This window comes from Colossoma macropomum, unplaced genomic scaffold, assembly GCF_904425465.1.
Source record: "Colossoma macropomum unplaced genomic scaffold, Colossoma_macropomum, whole genome shotgun sequence".
NCBI lineage: Eukaryota > Metazoa > Chordata > Actinopteri > Characiformes > Serrasalmidae > Colossoma > Colossoma macropomum.
Genome location: NW_023495633.1, coordinates 217,678 through 237,267, shown reverse-complemented (window position 1 = coordinate 237,267; position 19,590 = coordinate 217,678). Strand labels below are relative to the sequence as shown.

General features: G+C 36.7%; 1 protein-coding gene across 10 annotated transcripts in view; it reads left to right on the top strand.

Annotated features, from left to right (window-relative positions):
* LOC118802679 (suppressor of tumorigenicity 7 protein homolog) overlaps window positions 1-19,590 on the top strand; it is a 92,070-nt gene that overhangs the window by 50,561 nt on the left and 21,919 nt on the right. For all 10 annotated transcript variants that reach the window (XR_005006767.1, XM_036563114.1, XM_036563115.1 and 7 more), the window contains 6 exons: window positions 748-845; window positions 1,038-1,152; window positions 2,176-2,248; window positions 3,858-3,960; window positions 4,074-4,224; window positions 18,750-18,842. Coding sequence is in view for 9 of the 10 variants with exons in the window: in XM_036563114.1 (XP_036419007.1) it covers window positions 748-845; window positions 1,038-1,152; window positions 2,176-2,248; window positions 3,858-3,960; window positions 4,074-4,224; window positions 18,750-18,842 (633 nt within the window). In the remaining variant the exon portion in view is untranslated. The remainder of the gene's footprint in view (window positions 1-747; window positions 846-1,037; window positions 1,153-2,175; window positions 2,249-3,857; window positions 3,961-4,073; window positions 4,225-18,749; window positions 18,843-19,590) is intronic.

The following is a 19,590-nucleotide window of genomic DNA, read 5'->3' as shown; positions in this document are numbered from 1 at the left end:
GTAAAAATTAATTTGGAGTTTTGACTTCAAAAAGTACATAACCTTACTTTTGCCTTAAAGTTTTCAGTTTATTGTACTTGAAATTTTAGAACAGCTATTTTGCTTACTTTTATGAGTTAAAATGATCATTGTTTTACAGTGTATTAATTTTGCTTTTTTTTTAAAGGCACACACACATTTTCTTCTTCTCTTCTTTTCACATTTTCTTGCACTCTTGTGCGCTTTGTATCTTGTCTGCATTTGCCCATGATAGGGTGGAGATGTCCTTAATTGCACAAATTGTCAGCTTGCAGACAACTTTACAGAAGTTTTTTTTTAGCTTGACATAATTATTTTTTGAATAATCTGTGCTCTACTTAGTGAAAATGTGAACTAAAAGGCCCAGAAGGTACCCTACTTGATCTTACATCTGGCATACTTTCTTATCAGCTCATTATGAGTGATAGCCAGTATTAGCTGGTGATGAATGAAAATGAAAATATGGCTCATGTAATTTATTATTTGAGAATGGTGGCATGCTACAAAAACATTTTGATTTTGCTATTGCCATTTTTGTTTGGAATGGAAGTCATTGTATTCAACTAACACTTTACCATGTATATGCTACATTTTTATTAGTTTTTTAAATTACATTCATCAGTGCATTCAATGTCTCCCTTTTAAAAAGTACCAGAAAACATATGAAAGTAGTATAAAAGCATCTTTGAACTTGAAAGCTGCATCTTTAACCATTCTTTCTTTGTTAAGGAAGGGACACAAATGTATTAGTGTACATTAAGAGGAGGCTTGCTATGTGCTCTCGAAAGCTTGGAAGAACGAGAGAGGCAGTGAAGATGATGAGAGATGTAAGTAACCACTGAGCAGTTTTATAACTCCTGCGATTTCATTTTAGAAAATGTACACGAATGCACATACCTAATTTCATTGAAGTCAGCTGTATAGCTGTTTTTTTTTTTTTGATTATATTTGTTTATCTGTGCTTTTGAAATTAGTAAATTGCAGAGTTGCTTATAACAGCTGTATATATGTTTTTCCAGTTAATGAAGGAGTTTCCTCTCCTCAGTATGTTCAATATTCATGAGAACCTGCTGGAGTCACTCTTAGAGCTGCAAAACTATGCTGATGTGCAAGCAGTTCTTGCTAAGTATGATGGTATGTTGTCTGTATAAATGTCATTTTTTACTATGTGTTGTGGCTTAGGTACATAACTTTGAGTGACATATGCATATGAGGCTATCTGGAATGAGTTCATGTAGTTTTTGATTTTGAGTGGTTTAAGCCTCCAACATAAACACAGACTCTCTTGCTGAATGAGTAATTTATAAGTTTTTGTTCATTCATTAATTAATTCATCCATTAATTAATTCATTCACTGTCCATCCTGTTTTATTTCACAAATTGTGTGTGTGTGTGCTGTTTCTCTGCATACTTTGTTAGCCCCCTTTTACCCTGTTCTTCAGTGGTCAGGACCCCCATGGACAATCACAGAGCAGGTACTATTTGGGTGGTGTATCATTCTCAGCACTGCAGTAACATCAACATGGTGGTGGTGGTGGTGGTGGTGTCTTAGTGTGTGTTGTGCTGATAGGAGTGGATTAGACACAGCAGTGCTGCTGGAGTTTTAAAACACTCACTGTCCACTCTATTAGACACTTTTACCTTGTCAGTCCACCTTGTAAAGTCAGAGACGATAGCTCATCTGCTGCTGCACAGTTTGTGTTCTATTCTCAGTCCAGCAGTGACATTGAGGTGTTTAAAAACTCCAGCAGCACAGCTGTGTCTGATCCACTCAGACCAGCGCAACACACACTAAGACACCACCACCACATCGGTGTTACTGCAGTGATGAGAATGATCCATCACCCAAATAATACCTGCTCTGTGAGGGTCCATGGGGGTCCTGACCACTGAAGAACAGGGCAAGTATGCAGAGAAACAGATGGACTACAGTCAGTAATTGTAGGACTACAAAGTGTACCTATATAGTAAGTGGAGCTGATAAAATGGACAATGAGCGTAGAATATGTGTGTGTGTGTGTGTGTGTGTGTGTGTATATATAATTACCAGTTTTAGTGTAATGCTACGCCAGTGTTTCAATACTATGGTGTCAGATGTTGTAGTCGATATAGTTGTATCTTGATTTCCTTTAATATCAATTTACATTCTCTCTGCAGACATTAGCTTACCGAAATCTGCAACAATATGCTACACAGCCGCTCTTCTTAAAGCCAGAGCTGTGTCTGACAAGTGAGTAATTTGTCTTTATTGTAAAACTGTGTACAGTTTGTTCAGAGCAAGACAAAAATTGTAAATCAGAGGGTACCATATTTTAAACTGGTCACAGTCTTTCTCAGCATGTATATAATGGTGCTTCTCCTTGCCTCCTTCAGCGTTCCACAGGTTGCTTCCTTTATATTTAGTTTGTGAAGTTTAAATGACACTTGACATCAACACTGTTTTGAAGGAACTGGGTCATGCTGTAAGTAGTCTCACAGGACCAGGATTTTGTAACAAGAACACATGTCTAGAGACAGGTTAGCTGTATCTCAGTGCAAAGGAATCCTTTGAATGCACCTTACGTTTCTGAGAAATCAAAGGACTCAACTGGTATGTCCAATCAGATCTTCAGTCATCCGCAATCCTTCATGCACAGCGCAAAACCATTTGAAAAACATCTGAACATCGGTAAGCCTTGACTTGTCTATACAGCCTGCTCAGGTCATCTCAGTTGTGAGTGAGTAAACACTGACATATAATATAATATAATATAATATGTTCTCTGCAAACACTCCACACATCTACATGTTTAATTGGAGTTTTTTCAGAAACATTTCAGCCATGCTAACTTATTTGACATCTTGGGCTAATGGCAGACAGTGTTGATGAGTGCACCATTGTCCCCTACCCTGAGCTCTGTCTTTCACAAGGTGTTGGATTAGTTTGATTGCACCCTGATAAACTCACTGTTCCGCCCACATAGTTACCAGTTCAATCCAGCAAGGAAATTTTACAACATGAAAAGTAATGTGGGCTAAATAACAAGATACATACACTCTCTGTAAAGTAAAAAGTATACAGTAAATCATTGGAAGGCATGTAACCTATTTTAATTCAATTATTTTATTTTTGTCTTTTGAGGTGCCTTGAAATGTGTGCTGATTTAATTTAGTAGTTTTTTATTATTGATCTTTTTATTCTTATTAATTATTATTGTTATAATTTTTAGTTAAGTGAGTAAAGTTAAAGACATTCTAAGAACATGGAACAAAAAGAGATATTGTGAATTTTAGAAAATACTAAACAGTAATATTAGTAAATTAATCACACATTTGCAGTGGTGCCTTTTTTTAAGCTACATTACAGAAGACTAGATGTTATAGTCAAACACTGACACAAATATGTCCTACAACTAAAGCTCAGAACTGAAATCACAGTCAATATCATTATCAATTTTATTCATCATTACGTCAAGTATGTGATCTGGCGCATATGATGCTGCTCGTCACAAATACAGTCCAAGATGCACAGATAACTTTAACTTGAGTAGACAATCTCATATTAGGAGGGATTATTCATAATTTACGAAATAAAGAGTAAAATCCTGCAATAAGCATACCTGAAGCTTACATTTCTGTTTTTGTTGTGGTAATTGAATAAGGTTTCAAGAACTGTGTGATTTCACTGGTTTTGGTATCGACTACCAAGCTGCTGGTATCATGACATCTTTAATTTTAACTGTACTGAATTTCCTTTATCTGAAACAATGTGCATATGTGCATACAGTTGTGCAAACAGTTTGCATTTGAATACTATTTGTAGAAGGGGCTTTCTGTCATCCCCTTTTACACTTTTCCAGGTTTTCTCCAGAGGCAGCATCTCGACGAGGGTTGAGTACAGCAGAGATGAATGCAGTGGAAGCCATACACAGAGCAGTGGAATTCAACCCACATGTACCCAAAGTGAGCTACTCACACCAACACTACTTAAAAACAAATAAGACTGTTGAAATTATGATAAATGCAAGGTTACTACACTGTGCTTCTATTTAAATTGTGGTAATTGCCTTCTACAGTACCTCTTAGAGATGAAAAGTTTGATACTGCCACCGGAGCATATCCTAAAGAGAGGCGACAGTGAGGCCATAGCATATGCCTTTTTCCACCTGCAGCATTGGAAGAGAGTGGAGGGGGCGCTGAACCTGTTGCACTGCACGTGGGAAGGCAGTGAGTATCTCAATACTCAAATACTAATTTAAGACAAAAATTAGGGCTCCAAATATTTTTTTTTTTATTTTGAATTTTTAAAATTTGCTCCATCAGGTTCTAAATTGCATCTTAAATGCAGAGTTTAACTGCTAACTGAGTTCTAATCCATGACTGGACTGGGTTGAAATTTTAACTGGGCATAAATACAGTACGCCTTATAAGAATTGGTTTCATATTTATCTTAATTCAGTTGGTTTTGTATTTATAAATTGCCACAACAGGTTAAATTGGTGGAAGGTGTACTGATTTCTATCACACCTGTAAATTTTTCATTCTATAGGCAGTACTTAAAGTGGCTTCAAAACTAAAAGTCTGTTTTTGACACTTCTTTGACCCTTTATTTTATCAAAAGATATAAAAAACCCATTTCCTAACTGCATGGACTGTGACATTTCAAAGTGCTTACCATAGTTGTTGCTGTTTTCCCCTTCTGTTTTTTTTCAAATTCTAATTTTTTATTTTCATATAAAACATCTTTTTTTATCAGCTGCTCTGCTTCTTCTTTGATGGCAGGGTTCCACTAGGTGCTTTGAGCTTTAAGGTTTTTTTTTTGGGAGGGTTTTTTATGCAGATATAATGTAACTTGTATCTGTTAAGCGTAGTAGAGAGGCAGCAGATCCAGTTTTTCCAGAAGAAATCTTCACATCATTCCCAAATTCATGCTATTTTTAATGACAGTGAGCATCACTTAAGCAATAGAGCACGAGAGGGAGTGTGTTATCGTGAAATAACATCACGGCTGTGGTGATCTACGGCAACCAAATCACAGCCGTGATGTTATTTCACGATAACACACTCCCTCTCGGGCTCTATATCGATAACACACGATCTTGAGTGTTCTATTGCTTTTATACAACGGTTACATAAATAAAGCACGAAATAAATAATTTGAATGTCGTGAACATGGCATTTAATATGTTTTAATGTTAGCGATTCCTTCCGCCAAATTAATGTTCCTTAACAAGCAGCTTGTTGGTACGTCAGAGTAACGAGCTCCGCTCACTCGCTGCACAGCCGGCAGTTCGTTCTCCAGCTCCTTAAACAGACCAACTGACAGTTTGGGAATTTAGTGTAGTCTCGTCTTCAGAGCCTGACGAAATCGACTGTCGATCAAATATAATCTTAAAAGTATCCATTTTCTGTTTGTGTGCAAAGTAAGAAGTAAAAACGTTCAAATAGCTAGAGCGTCTCCTATCAAAGTCGTTGCTTAGCACTCAGCAGAGTGATACAGTGTTATGGCGAAATAACAGCACGGTTAGAACGCTTCTCAACCAATCAGCTTGCATGGCCGGAACTAACTGTTGTATAATGTGGTATAACACATGTATGGCAATTCATGAATAAATAAAGAATTTTTGTGAACATATGATATAACTGTACCAGTATTTTTGTGTGTCATTAGCTTTTGCAGAAGGCTGGTAAAGAACTAGTATGAACTAACTAGCTGTATTGTTAGTCTTGTCTACAATTTAATGTTCCCATAACAATGCATCCCATAACAATGTTCTCAGGCACATGAAGATGTATAGAAAGGATGATAAATGGCTAACTAAGCTATAAATGTATTAATTGCCTTTAGTTTATTTTGAAAGTGCGTCAGCCTCAGTAGAAGAGTGGTCCAACGGGCAATTAAAATTACCACCTAAAATGAGAAAATGCAATTTAGTTACAATTTGTGGTGTAAGAGGCACTGGCATGTTGTTTGTCTTGCCAGTAACAATGGGAGACCTCCTATTTGGATGTGAAACCACCTTGGTGCAAGATAATAATTATTTGGTGTTGCTTTATAAAGTCTCAAGCGTTAGCAGCGTCATCAGACCTGAGTGCTGGCATGTAAAGGAGCCCATGCTGAAAGTTTGGGCTGAACTCTAGTTGTCATTTGAGTTAAAGAAAGGCTGCTTGCTTCTTGGCAACAGAGTTAATGTAATCAGGGAAGATGGAAATCATCTTGCCGTTGTATGTAAGTAGGAAGGCATCCCTCACTCCAAGGTGTGGATCTTCAGGTTTTCCAAGTGTGGAAGAAGTGTACTCTGACCACAGATGGACAGGGTGGGTTGCTGTCTTTTTTCTGGCTTTTCATGTAGAGAGAGTGGTGGGTTTGTTCAAGGACATGTCAATATATTCTAGCTCAGTCAGCCAGCTGCTGTACTGCTTGTACCATTTCCAGTATGGTTTTATTTCTGAGCAAGCAGATTTAGTTCAACCGACACAGGAGAGATCTCAGACTGTGATATGGAGTATGACAAGTTGACTTTAGAGAATGTTAGTCTTGTGACTATTGAATATTTTTTATTTATATAGCACTTTTCATATGCTTTACAGACAGGTGATAAAACATAGTTATACAAGAAATCATAAATATTTATTTAGAATCAGAAGAAAACTAAACATCAAATTAAAAGATAAATACCACGAGACAGAGTTTTAATTAAATGCTAAGTTAAAGAGATACGTTTTTAGATGCTTCTTGAAAGTTAGCACTGAGCTTGACTGTTTAATAAAAGGTGGAATTGAGTTCCACAGTTTAGAAGCATAATAACTGAAAGAGGCCTCTCCAAGTTTTCTGTATTTTACAGAGGGTATTTGTAAAAGGCCACTATCTGCAGATCTAAGATTACGTGCTGGAACATAAACAGACAGACACTATGTGATGTAAGCAGGTGCTAGGTCATTTTGAGCTTTAAAAACTAGGAGCAGAACTTTAAAATCTATCCTGAACAATACAGTTAGCCAGTGCAGTTCTTTTAAAACGGGAGTGATATGATCTCTCTTTCTTGTTTTTGTTAGGATGCGTGCTGCCGCATTTTGTACAAGTTGCAAGGGATGTATAGTTTTCTTAGGTAGCCCAGTAAGAAGAGCATTACAGTAGTCAAGTTGCTTGTAACAAATGCATGAACAAGTGTCTCTGTGTCGCTTTCAGAGAGAAATGGCCGAACTTTAGCAGTATTTCTCAAATGATAAAAAGCTACTTTAGTGACTGTGTTTACAGGTGGGATAAAACAGAGCTTAGAGTCTAAGATCACACCCAGGTTTTGTACTTCAGGTTTGGTATGTGAAGCTAAAGAACCAAGTTTCTGATAAAGCATTTTCTCAGAGTTTCTGTACCAACGATCAATATTTTAGTTTTTTCATGTTTTAATTGTTTAATTGTAGCAAATTTTGCAAAATCCACTGAAAAATATCTGACACAAATGTATAACTAACTAAGACTGAACCTTGAGGGGCTCCACAAGAAATGGCAAACCTTTTTGATGAATGATTTCCAAGTGAAACCATGAACTGTCTGTGACTTAAATATGATTTAAACCATTCTAAAACTGTGCCCGAAAGGCCAACCCAGCATTCAAGACGCTGGATTAAAATCTTGTGGTCCACAGTAACAAAAGCTGCACTAAGATCTAATAAAACCAGAATAGAAGGATTTTATTTATCAGCGCTGAGCCTGAGGTCATTCATAATGTGAATCAGCGCTGTCTCAGTACTGTGGTTAGAACAAAAACCTAAATTGTTTGATGTTAGATACACAGTTCGTTGTTTGAAAACAACTTTTTCTAAGACTTTACTTAAAAAAGGTGGGTTTGAAATTGGTCTAAAATTATTTAGTATGGAAGGATCCATGCTACTCTTTTTTTTTAGCAGAGGCTTCACCAAGGCAGTTTTAAAAGCGTCTGGAAAAACACCTGCTGACAGAGAACAATTTACAATAGGTAAAACATCATTGTGAACACAATCAAAAACCATCTTAAGGAATGAAGTAGGAACAGGTCAAGATCACATATGGACGAGCTTAGTTTGTTTACAAAAGTTGTAAGCTCCTGATAATTGATAAAAGAGAAAGATGTCGTTACTGATGTAGGTGGCTTATCAGGAACATTATAGGAGCTTGTTTCAGTCAGCTGAGCTATACCCTGTTGTATCAGGTCTATTTTATTTTGAAAATGAATTGCGAACTCTTTGCAGATTTTAGAACATAAATGACCATGAGACTCACTAGCAGTAAAGTTGGGGTTAATTAGTCAGTCTATGGTGGAAAAAAGGACAGTAAAGTTAAGATAAATTACCAATATAATTCCAGAGAGGAAACAATATTTGCCATTTTTCCGTACAGCCAGATGTACTAGTTTTCCGGCCATCAACATGCTAGTTAACAGTGACGTTTCTCATATATGTTCTGACTAGGTAACAGAATACAACTACCATTTGAACTACCATTAATTCCTTATTTAATTGCTAGTATAGTCGACTACAAAACATGTAGCCTAAACTGAGCAGCTGCTGCAACTAGGAAAAAGCATACAGACTTGGCTAGCAATATTATTAGTACAAATAAAAAACACAAATTACATAAAAATATTTTATTATATAATTAGCAGTGGGTAGCGCTGTCACCTCACAGCAAGAAGGGCCTGGGTTCAATTCCCCGGCCGGGCAACCAGGGTCCTCCAGGTACTCCGGTTTCCTCCCACAGTCCAAAGACATGCAGTCAGGCTAATTGGACATGCTATAGGTGTGAGTGTGCGTGTGAATGTATATGTCTGTCTGTCTGCCCTGCGATGGACTGGTGACCTGTCCAGGGTGTGTCCTGCCTTCCACCCAATGACTGCTGGGATAGGCTCCAGCTTTCCCTGCGACCCAAAAGGATAAGCGGTTTAGAAGATGTGTGTTTGTGTGTATTCTGTATAATAATTATATTATATAATTAGCCACTCACTCACATTTTATTGTAGTTATAGTCTTTGTGTGGCATACCTGCTGCATACCATTTCTGTCAGTCTGGGTAGCATAGCGTCTCATACAGGTACATAGACAAGGCGCGGCTTAGTGGAGGACGCAGTGATTTTGATTGGCTGTAATGTTGTGACAGAACTCACAAAAAACATCCGAAAATGTTTCTTAAAAATGCAGCTTAATAAATATTCCATCCCTATTTGATTGGTTAGGCCTATGATCAGTCTGGGTAGGACCAGACCTACCCAGGCCTACCCTTGGCTATGGCCCTGGTGTGGGTTCATACGAACTCCCAAACAAATAATAGAGTAATGATCTGTATGGGCTGACCTTACCACTTTTTTCATTCACAGCTCACTAGTTTTTGATTAATTCAGAATTTTCAAATCGAAGCCCATGCACAGTTTACAAATGGTTATTCCGCTCAGCCATTGGCAGTTAACTTAATTTTATCAGTAATTTTCACTCAAGTTATTGAAAGATTTCACTCAATTTTGTCATGAAAATGTAGCCGCATATTCTACTGTAGATAGCATATTAGCAAACACTGCTTGACTAGCCAGTTAGCAAACTAATTTTCCAACTAACAGGTAAAATGTTAAATTTGTTGAACAGTAGTGGTGGCATCAGTGCATACTTCATTATGAAGCTGAGCTAGGCTTCTTATTCAAATTTTCTGTTTTACATTAAATTGTGTAGAAGTTAAATTCTTGTGCCAAAAAGGCATTTGTGAAGAGTTAGTTACCTGATTCCAAACGCGATAAATCTAATAAATGATGTTTAAAATTTTAGTCCATCAGATTGATATAATTAGATGTATAAAGTAAGCTTGAGCTTGATTTTTACTTGCACTGTCACCATGATGCTTCCTATGTGCTGTTTAACTAGAGCTGCATGCGAACAGTTGAATGAAGCATCCTTTCCTATCTACTTTTCTTGATTTTGCTCTGAACTTTCTCAGGTACCCATGTAGATCTACATGCTATTTAGCTGTACATATGTATTTAGTGAGTCCATGAGCTACTACGTTGCATGCTTTATGTTGGAGCACCTTCACAGCTAAACTTCACAGGTAAAGGTGCTTTATGACCGTATTCCTAACTGTAAATGGGCATGTTTGATAATTAGTTTTTTATTTTTATTTTTTAATGATTTTTTTTTTTTTATTGCACATATTGTACATACATAGCCACTGTTATAGCATGTAGTATGTTTTTTTTTTTTAAATACAATACCAGCACAGTATCTTTAACTATGAGAAAAGGTTCTACTTTTATTTGTCTTATCACCAATGTATATATATAAAAATTACAAATTAAATCAGAATAATTCACATTTCATTTTTAATCTCTTTACATATATTTCTTAATCTCTGCACTGAGGCTCAGGCTACCGCACAGGGATTAAGCCTAATCCTGAACTGTACAGCATTTTGAATGAAGATTCTCAACTGAAAGAACATTGTAGTCTGTAAAGAAAACCGGCACTAAAAGTTGCATGTGACATTCATAGTATTCTAGTGATGCCACTCAGTTGTGCTGCCACCATTTTTGTAGGCAACTTTAAGTTCAATTGGCAGTCCAGCAGCAGTTTGTTAAGAGATAACAAAGCCATAACCATTCCAGCAAAGGCAGTAAAACACATTTTTTTCGGACAGCTAATTTTTAAAGCGTATATTAACCAATATATTTAACAGTATTGAAAAATGAAAGCTGAAATCTAAATGGCTGAGATTTCCCACTGCATCCCTAACCACTTACTAGCACACTAAATAGTGTAGGGCTTCTGTCACATAATATTAATATACCATGCCTCATAACAGCAAACAGTATTGAGTGATATGAAAATAGACAACTTGGTAAAAATAAATTGAACATTTAACACACAATCTCTAAGACAGAAATGAAAGCAGCAACAATCATCTGTATATTTACAGTGAATATGAGCTAAATGGCTGTTTAGCTAGTGTGTATGTGCAGTGTGCAAGATACTCCCTTATATTCGGGGGTCCCATGTTGGCTGGTTACTCCAGTAAATAATTTTTATCCTTCCAATTAAAATACAAAATCCATGGTACACAGATAACCATGACAGGCATACTGGTATACACAAAGAGTAGTGCACATGTGAAAAGAATATGAAAAGAATTTTATAAGTACTACTGAACTTCATTAAAGAAAAACTTTGTATTTGAAGATAATTAAATAAAACTAGGTCATCCAACTAAAAACAACTGCTAGTTTGAATTGAAATTAGACGACAACAAAACTAAGGGTAAGCAGTTTAGAAAATGTGTGTGTGTGTGTGTGTGTGTGTGTGTGTGTTTGTGTGTATCAAACCAAAATAACCAAGCTGAACAAAGCTTACAGAAAAGACAACAAAATGGTGGCGAATGTATGAGGCTGAAGTTAACTATTTTCATGAGCTTCTTATTTGAATTTGCAATTCCACCTTAAATGGTGCAGCAGTTAGGCACTGGAACGTAAAGGCTGCACTATTTAAGGTGGAACGGACACTTCAGCCGTGTGGTGAATGTAGCGCTTGTTTTACCCGCAGAAGCTGTTGAAATTGGTCGACCAGAGAGAGCTTTGTTTCTTTTGTTTTGCTACCATGAGGTGAACTTGAGCTCTAATGCTTCTCTTGTCTTCTGCAATAAAATAAGCTGAGCATAAGCACAGTGACAGACATTTGATGACGTTGCTGTTCATTCAATTAACAGCAGGAAACGAATTCATTCACATGCAAAATAATCAACTGTGTGAAGTTTCATCTGCAGTCATACTCCTATCCACGTTTTTTCAACTTTGAGTCTTGAGTCTTTGAGTCTTAAGGCTGAGTCAGAATCTGAGTCACCTTCCGTGTTTGAGAGTGATAGAGCAAAAGCGAGAGAGAGATAAAGAGATGGAGTCTGTGTGTGTGTGCGTCTGAGAGATAGGTGGAGAGTGTGAGTATGAGTGTGATTATGTAAGAAGAGAAGGAATGTTGCTACTTTCTTCTCTGAACAAAGAGTTAAAAATTGTGTTCATTTTGAATGGTGAAACATGGTGTTGCAGGTGACTCGTGAGCAAGCTTCACTCTATGTTAATGAGATCAGCCGATCAACTTCTTCTGGTCTGCGCTACAACAAGGACTGATTTTAAAACACGATGTGCTGGGGATGTCTCGGCCTAACAACATTTTAGCTTTACAAATAAGAAATTATCCTGAGATATTACAATGGTATATTAGGGATAGGAGAGATCACATACAAAGAGATCCAATTCGCTGCAAGCATAAATTTCTGAGTTTAGGGTTTCTCAACAAAACTAGTTAAAACCAAAAGCTTAAATACATACAACATGCATCAACATTAAAGACTTTGTGTTCTTCAACTAAACTATGCTCAGATGTTAAGAGCTTAATCTCACATAAAGGATGTTTTCCAAACATCCAAAGTTCGTCATCCTTATGGCTTTTATTGTCATCTAAAAAATGACAATAAAAGCCTCTTGACTTGAATTCCTGTGTGTAATATGGAGGGGATTTTCACCGCTTGTTCCTTGAAAGATGAAAGTCGGTGCACTCTTCCAAGTTGCTGGGAATACATCAAACCCTCTGGTTGTTGATCCAGGAAAAGAGTCGTGTCCACAGTTTCAAATGAAAGACTTGCTTCACTTTACAAGGCTGCTTACTACCTTTTGCAAACTTGACTGAGAGTTTGAGTGTTCTCTGTACAGTGATCAGGTGCTTAGGCTGTATTTTCCTAAATTAACTTGAAATAGTTACATTTATTCAAGTTAGGCTTACTGGTTGTTGATTCATTTGTTCTTGGTCTCATTGCCCATGTGGTGCAGCCAATGGAGGCCAAATGGAGGAGGGCTTCTCCCTTAGAGGTCTACCCTCTAGTTAGGGAAAGGCTAGAGAGAGAAGAATATTGTTGGGAGAACTCTCTTAACACCTGGGGATGTGTGGACACACCCCTTTTCCTTCTTTAAGGACGGGCTTGCTTTGAGCATTTTCGGTACTGACACTTACTGGTTGGCATGGTACCTACTATAAAAAAGTGCAGTACCATTAGAAGTGCACTCATTAGTGTAGTGTGTAAAATGTAGAAGTGTGGTTTGGGACGCAGAATTAGAACAGCCAGTGAGACGTGTTAAGCTTGTAATTAAAAAATTCCTAGTGAAAGTTTAAGGTTTTTCCTGATTTTGGATGCATTTATTGAGGTTAACTAGATGTCTAAAATTTTTTCTGTGACATGATGTTGGCTTCTTATTTTCTAACTTTTTTTTTTTCGTTTGTGGCACCTGAGTGTTACTGCTGCACCATTAGAGGTGGAATGGAAAATTTGATTAAGAAGCTGACGAATGAGAACCCAATTTTTTAGATTTTTCTTTGTAAATTGTAATGCATTAGAGTTTACTTAACTTAAGAGATATGCAGCTTATATGGATCAAGTCCATATAAGCTGTTTTTGAGAGACTGCATCTAAAGTGTTCATTTTTTTTATTCCCCCGTTTCTCCAATTTAGACATATCCAATTCCATTCACTAGTTTGGACTCCCAGTTGGCCATCCTAGCCATCCAGAGAGAGCGAGGCCAATTGTGCTGTCTTGCGCTCCCGGACACAGATGGGTGTAGCATCACCTGTGTTCACATATCTTTTAAACTTCGTTGAGGTTATTCTGGTCTATTTTATTTGGTCTTCAGCCACCTGCAGGGTTGTACTTGCAGCAATGGTGACAAGACAAGCTATATAAGAACATAGTCAGAGTTACAGCTTGCTTACCAAAATGGCTTTTTAATGACGTAATGGAGTATTGTGAATATGCTTTCTCAATTGTTTAGATCAAGGAGGTTCCGGTTGAGAGCATGTAGGGAGCGGACGTGTCTTTGAGGGACCCCGAGCAAAATAACTTAAAATACACAGTACTGTTTCATTACTAGTAAACAATAAGTACTAGTTATCATCTTACTTCCTTGTTATTTCGCTTTTGAAAAGAACTGAAGTGCTGACCTCTAAAACCAAAACAGAGCAAGGCATGAAGAAGGCTACTCCAAGGCTATGTTCACAGTTGGTAAAAGTGGCTCAAATTTGACCTTTTTCTTCATATGTGACACAGATGTGTTATCTATGTGGCAGTGTAAACATCAAATACCACATTGAATATGATATTTTTAATTCCTTTCATATGTGGTACTGAAATCTGATATGTATCTGATATGCAGCAGTGCAAATCAATCTGAACAGCCAGAACAGAATTCATTTGACTTTTACATAGGTCCAACTCAACATCCATCATAATTTTGCATTTCTCATAAACATATGGGGTGATGTAGCGTTTCGGATAAGTGTCTTTTAATTTTATTTGTACAAAAACATGTTCAAAGAGATGTTGAACATAATGGCCATATGAGGCTGCAGGAGAACGTGATCTGGGTGATATGCCCAGATGTCAGCCATTGGAGCTTCTTATTAGCTCCTGTGATGCTGGCAAAGATGAAACTGAAACCTCCAGGGATGGCTTTTACTATTGACTCCATTTTGATTGTTTACCTCTGGATGAGCGTGCCATGTGAAGCAATGTTCGTTTGTGCATGTGGGTCAGTTAAAAAGCATGATCTGTTCAGACTAATGTCGCGTAGAGGACACATTTAAAAGATGTGAACAGCCTTACAATAAAATCAGATTTGGTGAGAAAATCAGATTTAGGCCAATTTTACTTGGTTTGTGAACATAGCCTAAGCGGCAAACTAGCAAGCATGATAAAAAACGCTAAAGTCAATGAGGAGTTTTCCAAAAGTAGACGGAAAATGATGGAATTGCTGGGTACACAGCGTGAACATCTAAAAGACAACATGATGGCATCAATTCACTCATCGCTGGCTGGTGGGGCGACTGTGTAATAGACCCAGTTCTAGATTGCTCTAATTCCAAATTACATAAACCTTCTAAAATGGCCACAGAACTGTCAGCGTTTATGAACCAAGCAGGATGTATAGGTCCATGGTGCTTTTTCAATCCTCAAAGCAAAGCTTTTTCCTTTTTTCACATGTTCATCACTGTTACTCTAAAATAGATTCCTTTTAACAGAAATCTTCTTGCTTTTGTACTAAACATAGATTACTCAGCCATCGTAGAATCTGACCATGCACCTTTGTTGCTTACTCCTTCACTCTCTCCATATTATTGTCAGATGAGACATTTTGTGAACAAATATCAGCCTATAAGAGCAACCTATCAGATGAGGTTTCCCCACCCTTACTCTGGGAGACTCTTAAGGTCATTCCTAGAGGTCAAATAATATACTCTGCACATCTAAACAGAGAAAAGACAAAAACTACAACAGATTACTCAACCTATAATATAAATTGATCAACAATATTTCTCTCACAGCTTTACAAAGAAAGAATAGCACTCCAGTCTTAATATAGTCTAATATCAACACATCAGGCTTAAAAACTTGTTCTGCGTTCCTGTAGCTTTTTCTATGAGCATAATGAAAAGGCAGGCAGTCTTAGCCCATCAATTGAAAACTAAATCTGCATCACAATACATAGTTAAACTTCATGACAAAAATGGCCAACTGACTACTAATCCCATTACAATCGATAACAATTTCAAAACCTTTTATGCAGATGTGTATAGATCAGAATCACCCGCATGTCACGCACTGATGACAGAGTTCTTTGATAAAATAGGTTCCTACCATTTTCTCTAAACAAAAAGAACAACTGGACCAAACTTTTAAAATAAGTCAGGCATGCAGTCTCTGTGATATAGACTGGTAAATCTCCAGGTCCCAATGGGTTGTCAATCAAATTCTATAATACATTTTCCATCAAATTAGCTTCTTTGTTGCTTAAAATGTTCAAACATTCTTTGGTACATGGTCAGTTGCCTCAGTCCCTCACAGAAGCATCAATCACACTGTTACTGAAGCCTGGTAAAAACGCAACTAAATGTAGTCCATATTGCCCTATTCCCCTGGTAAACGAGGATGTAAAAAATTCTGTCCAAATCATTAGCTACCCATTTGAAATTTCTTATGGCTAATATCATCTCAACTGATCAAACAGATTTCATTAAGGGTTGGCACATTTTTTTAAGTATTCGTCTTGTTGTTAACGTCCACCATACTCCTTCATCCAAATACCCAAAGGTGATAGTTTCATTAAGCGTGGAGAAGGTTTTCAACAGGGATTATAATTATCATGCCAATTGGATAGCTATGAGGAAATTTGGTCTTCATGACAATTTTATTGCATGGGTACATCTCCTAAACTCTTCCCCTAAAGCCTCAGTTATCACAAATAAGATACTGTCACAGAGTGTCAACCTATCAAGGGGCACAAGGCACGGCTTAAGTGGTTCCTTAAGTGCTCTCCTGTTCACTCTTGCAGTAGAACCTCTATCTTTTAATGCTCAAAGCAACTCCTTATGTTTCAGGGTATGTTTCAATGGGGTATAGAGCAAAACATTTCTTTATTTACAGACAACCTGTTGCTCTATATGTTCGATCCTATAATTATTACTAGTAGGCATTAAGTCTTTGAGAGACTTAGTTTGTAGCCTAAAAATACATAAAATATGTAACTGTTAAACACTGTCAGTCACACATTAGAAATATGATTTAAACCCATCTTGGCCACAGAATCAGGAATGGTAATATCTTATCTGGCGAAGGAGTATCACCATTAAATACAAATTATAACTTCAGACATACTTACAGTAGTAGGCTTTGCAATCTCTATCTTGTGTCAAAGAAAGTTTCTGAATTCTATGTATTCCACCAAGCCCGGCAAGTTTGAAAAGTGATTTTTTTCATACTCCTTCCTGAAATGTTTTTGCATCGTCTCAAACTTGGTCTCAAAACAACCATCGACAATAAATATTAATAAACTCTTGCCTTTTAAGCACAGTATTATTGCAAGTTATAGATCAATCAGTTCGGCCTGGCCGACTCTGACACAAGGGACCATAACTCTGTCAGTTATGCTCTGATTCTGACTAAAATTGACATTTACATTGAAAATAATCACCTGAGGAAACGTATGACATTTGGCTTAAGTTGGCTCTTACAATGCTCAGTGTACTGTCATCTGCCTAAAATGTAATTATTTCTGTCTAAGATTTAAATTAAGACATGACAGTTGTTGAAATTATTAAACTTAATGAGCCTTAACATGTTGCAGATATATGTATTTTGCTTAATTTTACAGGAAATTCTTTCATTTCATTTGAGCAAATCATTTCTAAGAGTCATGTTTTCCACCAAGCTTCCACCTGGCTTATTTTTTCTTGATGGTCTACAACTACATCAATGATTGTCTGATTATAAGAGACAACAGGAGCTCATACATACAACATTACAAACTATGTATGTATTATGAATTCATATTCAGTTCAATTATATTACTCAATAAAAACAATAATTGAATGTTAAGAAGTAGTTGGTGCTTGGTTCTATATTGCTCCCTATCAATAAATTGGTTCAAAAAATGCATGGTTGCCATGGGCCACTTGTGGCTCATGAAAACATCCCCCTTCCAATCAAGAAGGTGCTCAGTTCAAATCTTACCTGAGCTGTACTAGCCAAAGCAAAGTACAGCTTGAAGCAATGTGGACCTTTTATCTTGAGAGCCTTGTAATACACTAATTATTACTAATTATCAAAAACAGATGATGTTAATGGAGACTTATAGAACTAATAAAGACCCATAGTGCTTGAACCCCTACGATTTTTTTTGCTTGGAGATTTCACTTTTTGCTCTAGTAGCCACCAGGTGTTTTGTTGTAGCTCCAGTTTCAAGCAGTATGGTAGACATCACTGAGGTTTGGTGCTGGGAGTACAGTAAATTCAGAATAACTATGTTCAAAAAGCTCAGTTGGTTTTCAGTAGACATAGAGAGGGCTACAGATAATGTCATTAACAACCCAGTCACACTAGATTTTCGCAGCAAATTTCTCTTTTGAAATGACTCTATTTCAGTGGAATTCATCGTGATGTACAATAAAGTGAATAAATTTGGCCTCTGAAACTTCGCATTGAGCTCAGCGTTGGTGAACTGCTTTGGCTATGTTGACCTCTGAATGAGAGGTCCTAAATATAGCACCAAAATAGGGGAAGTGCTCATTTTAGAGGTGTCTAAACAATCCAAGAGGTTCTGTATTTACTGTGTCTTTACCCTTTGTATTTTTAATGTTTGTGGTAGGTGAGTTAACTAGCTTGGTAACTGCTCGATTAAATGCTAGGCTAAGCACAGCTGCAAACTTTCTTTGGTTTAGTTTACAATGACATGCTGTATCATTGGTGTGGAAAAAATATTCTTTAAAATATATTATCTGAAATATGAGCCTTTGTACTTTTTACACAACCGTCCTGTAACCCCTCAAAATTATCTCCCTGATTAAGGACCACAATGCCATAAAACGCAGATCTTCAATGTGTCCAATTTGTGTTCACCAGGTAAAGATTTGAACTATCTTTACTTCTTTTTTAACGTTTCATGTTGGACAAGGTAGCTAGCTTGATAACCGCTCAAAAATGGAGGATTTTTTTTTACCAAAATGAAGAAATCCTTCACTTCTGCCATGGCTCATCTTACAACACAACTGATGCGGCTGAAAACATTATATAGCATGACAGCAAATTATTTATTATATAGCATTTTATTATATAACATTTTAAGATTGAAATTGTAAAAATTGCCATAATTTGTTTCAATGCATGATGGAATGGCAGCACTAATGTACATTTAACTTTGTTTTACAGCTTTTAGAATGATCCCTTACCCTTTGGAAAAAGGACATCTGTTTTATCCATACCCAATCTGCACAGAGACAGCAGATAGGGAACTTCTACCAAGTAAGAGATTCTCCTCTCTCTGAACATTACAGAGATTTACTTAAACACACTCCACTCTGCTTTGCTACAATTATTATTAGTCACTAATACTTCTATAAAATGTTCCACAGCAGGCCAAATGGTCATCTGTTTGGCTATGAATAAATTGCAAGACTCCTTGTCTTTTATACATTAAAATGTCTAGAAATGTAATGTGAATTTAACAGAATTTAACAAAAAACATTTCCATATGAAAATGAAACAATGACGACAAAATAATAATAATAATAATAATAATAATAATAATAATACAGAGTTCAAGGGATGGTCAGACATAGCCCTTTATATACTTGAAATGAATTAATTCTCGATGGGTTCAAAAATACATTGAGCTGTCCCTATTCATTTTACTGAGTAAGTTGTTTAAAAACTGTTCCCTGTTTTGTTAGACTCAAAAAACAGGCTGAAGTTTATTCAATGGCTTTATTCAAAATAGTGGTGTCAAAAGGGTTCTTTGGTGCATTGTCACAGAATATCCACTTTTGGTACTCTAAAGAACCAGTCAATGGATGCTTCTCCAACAATTTAATAGAAACCTCTTAATTGAAGGCTTTTTTAGGGAACCAAAAAGTGAGTGCGTTTACATGCACTTAATAATCCGATAACTGCAGAAAATTTGATTTTGTCAGTATTCCAATCAGTGCATTTATATGGACTTGAGTAATCAGATAATGTGAAAACATCTACATGAGTCAGGCAGTTATCAGAT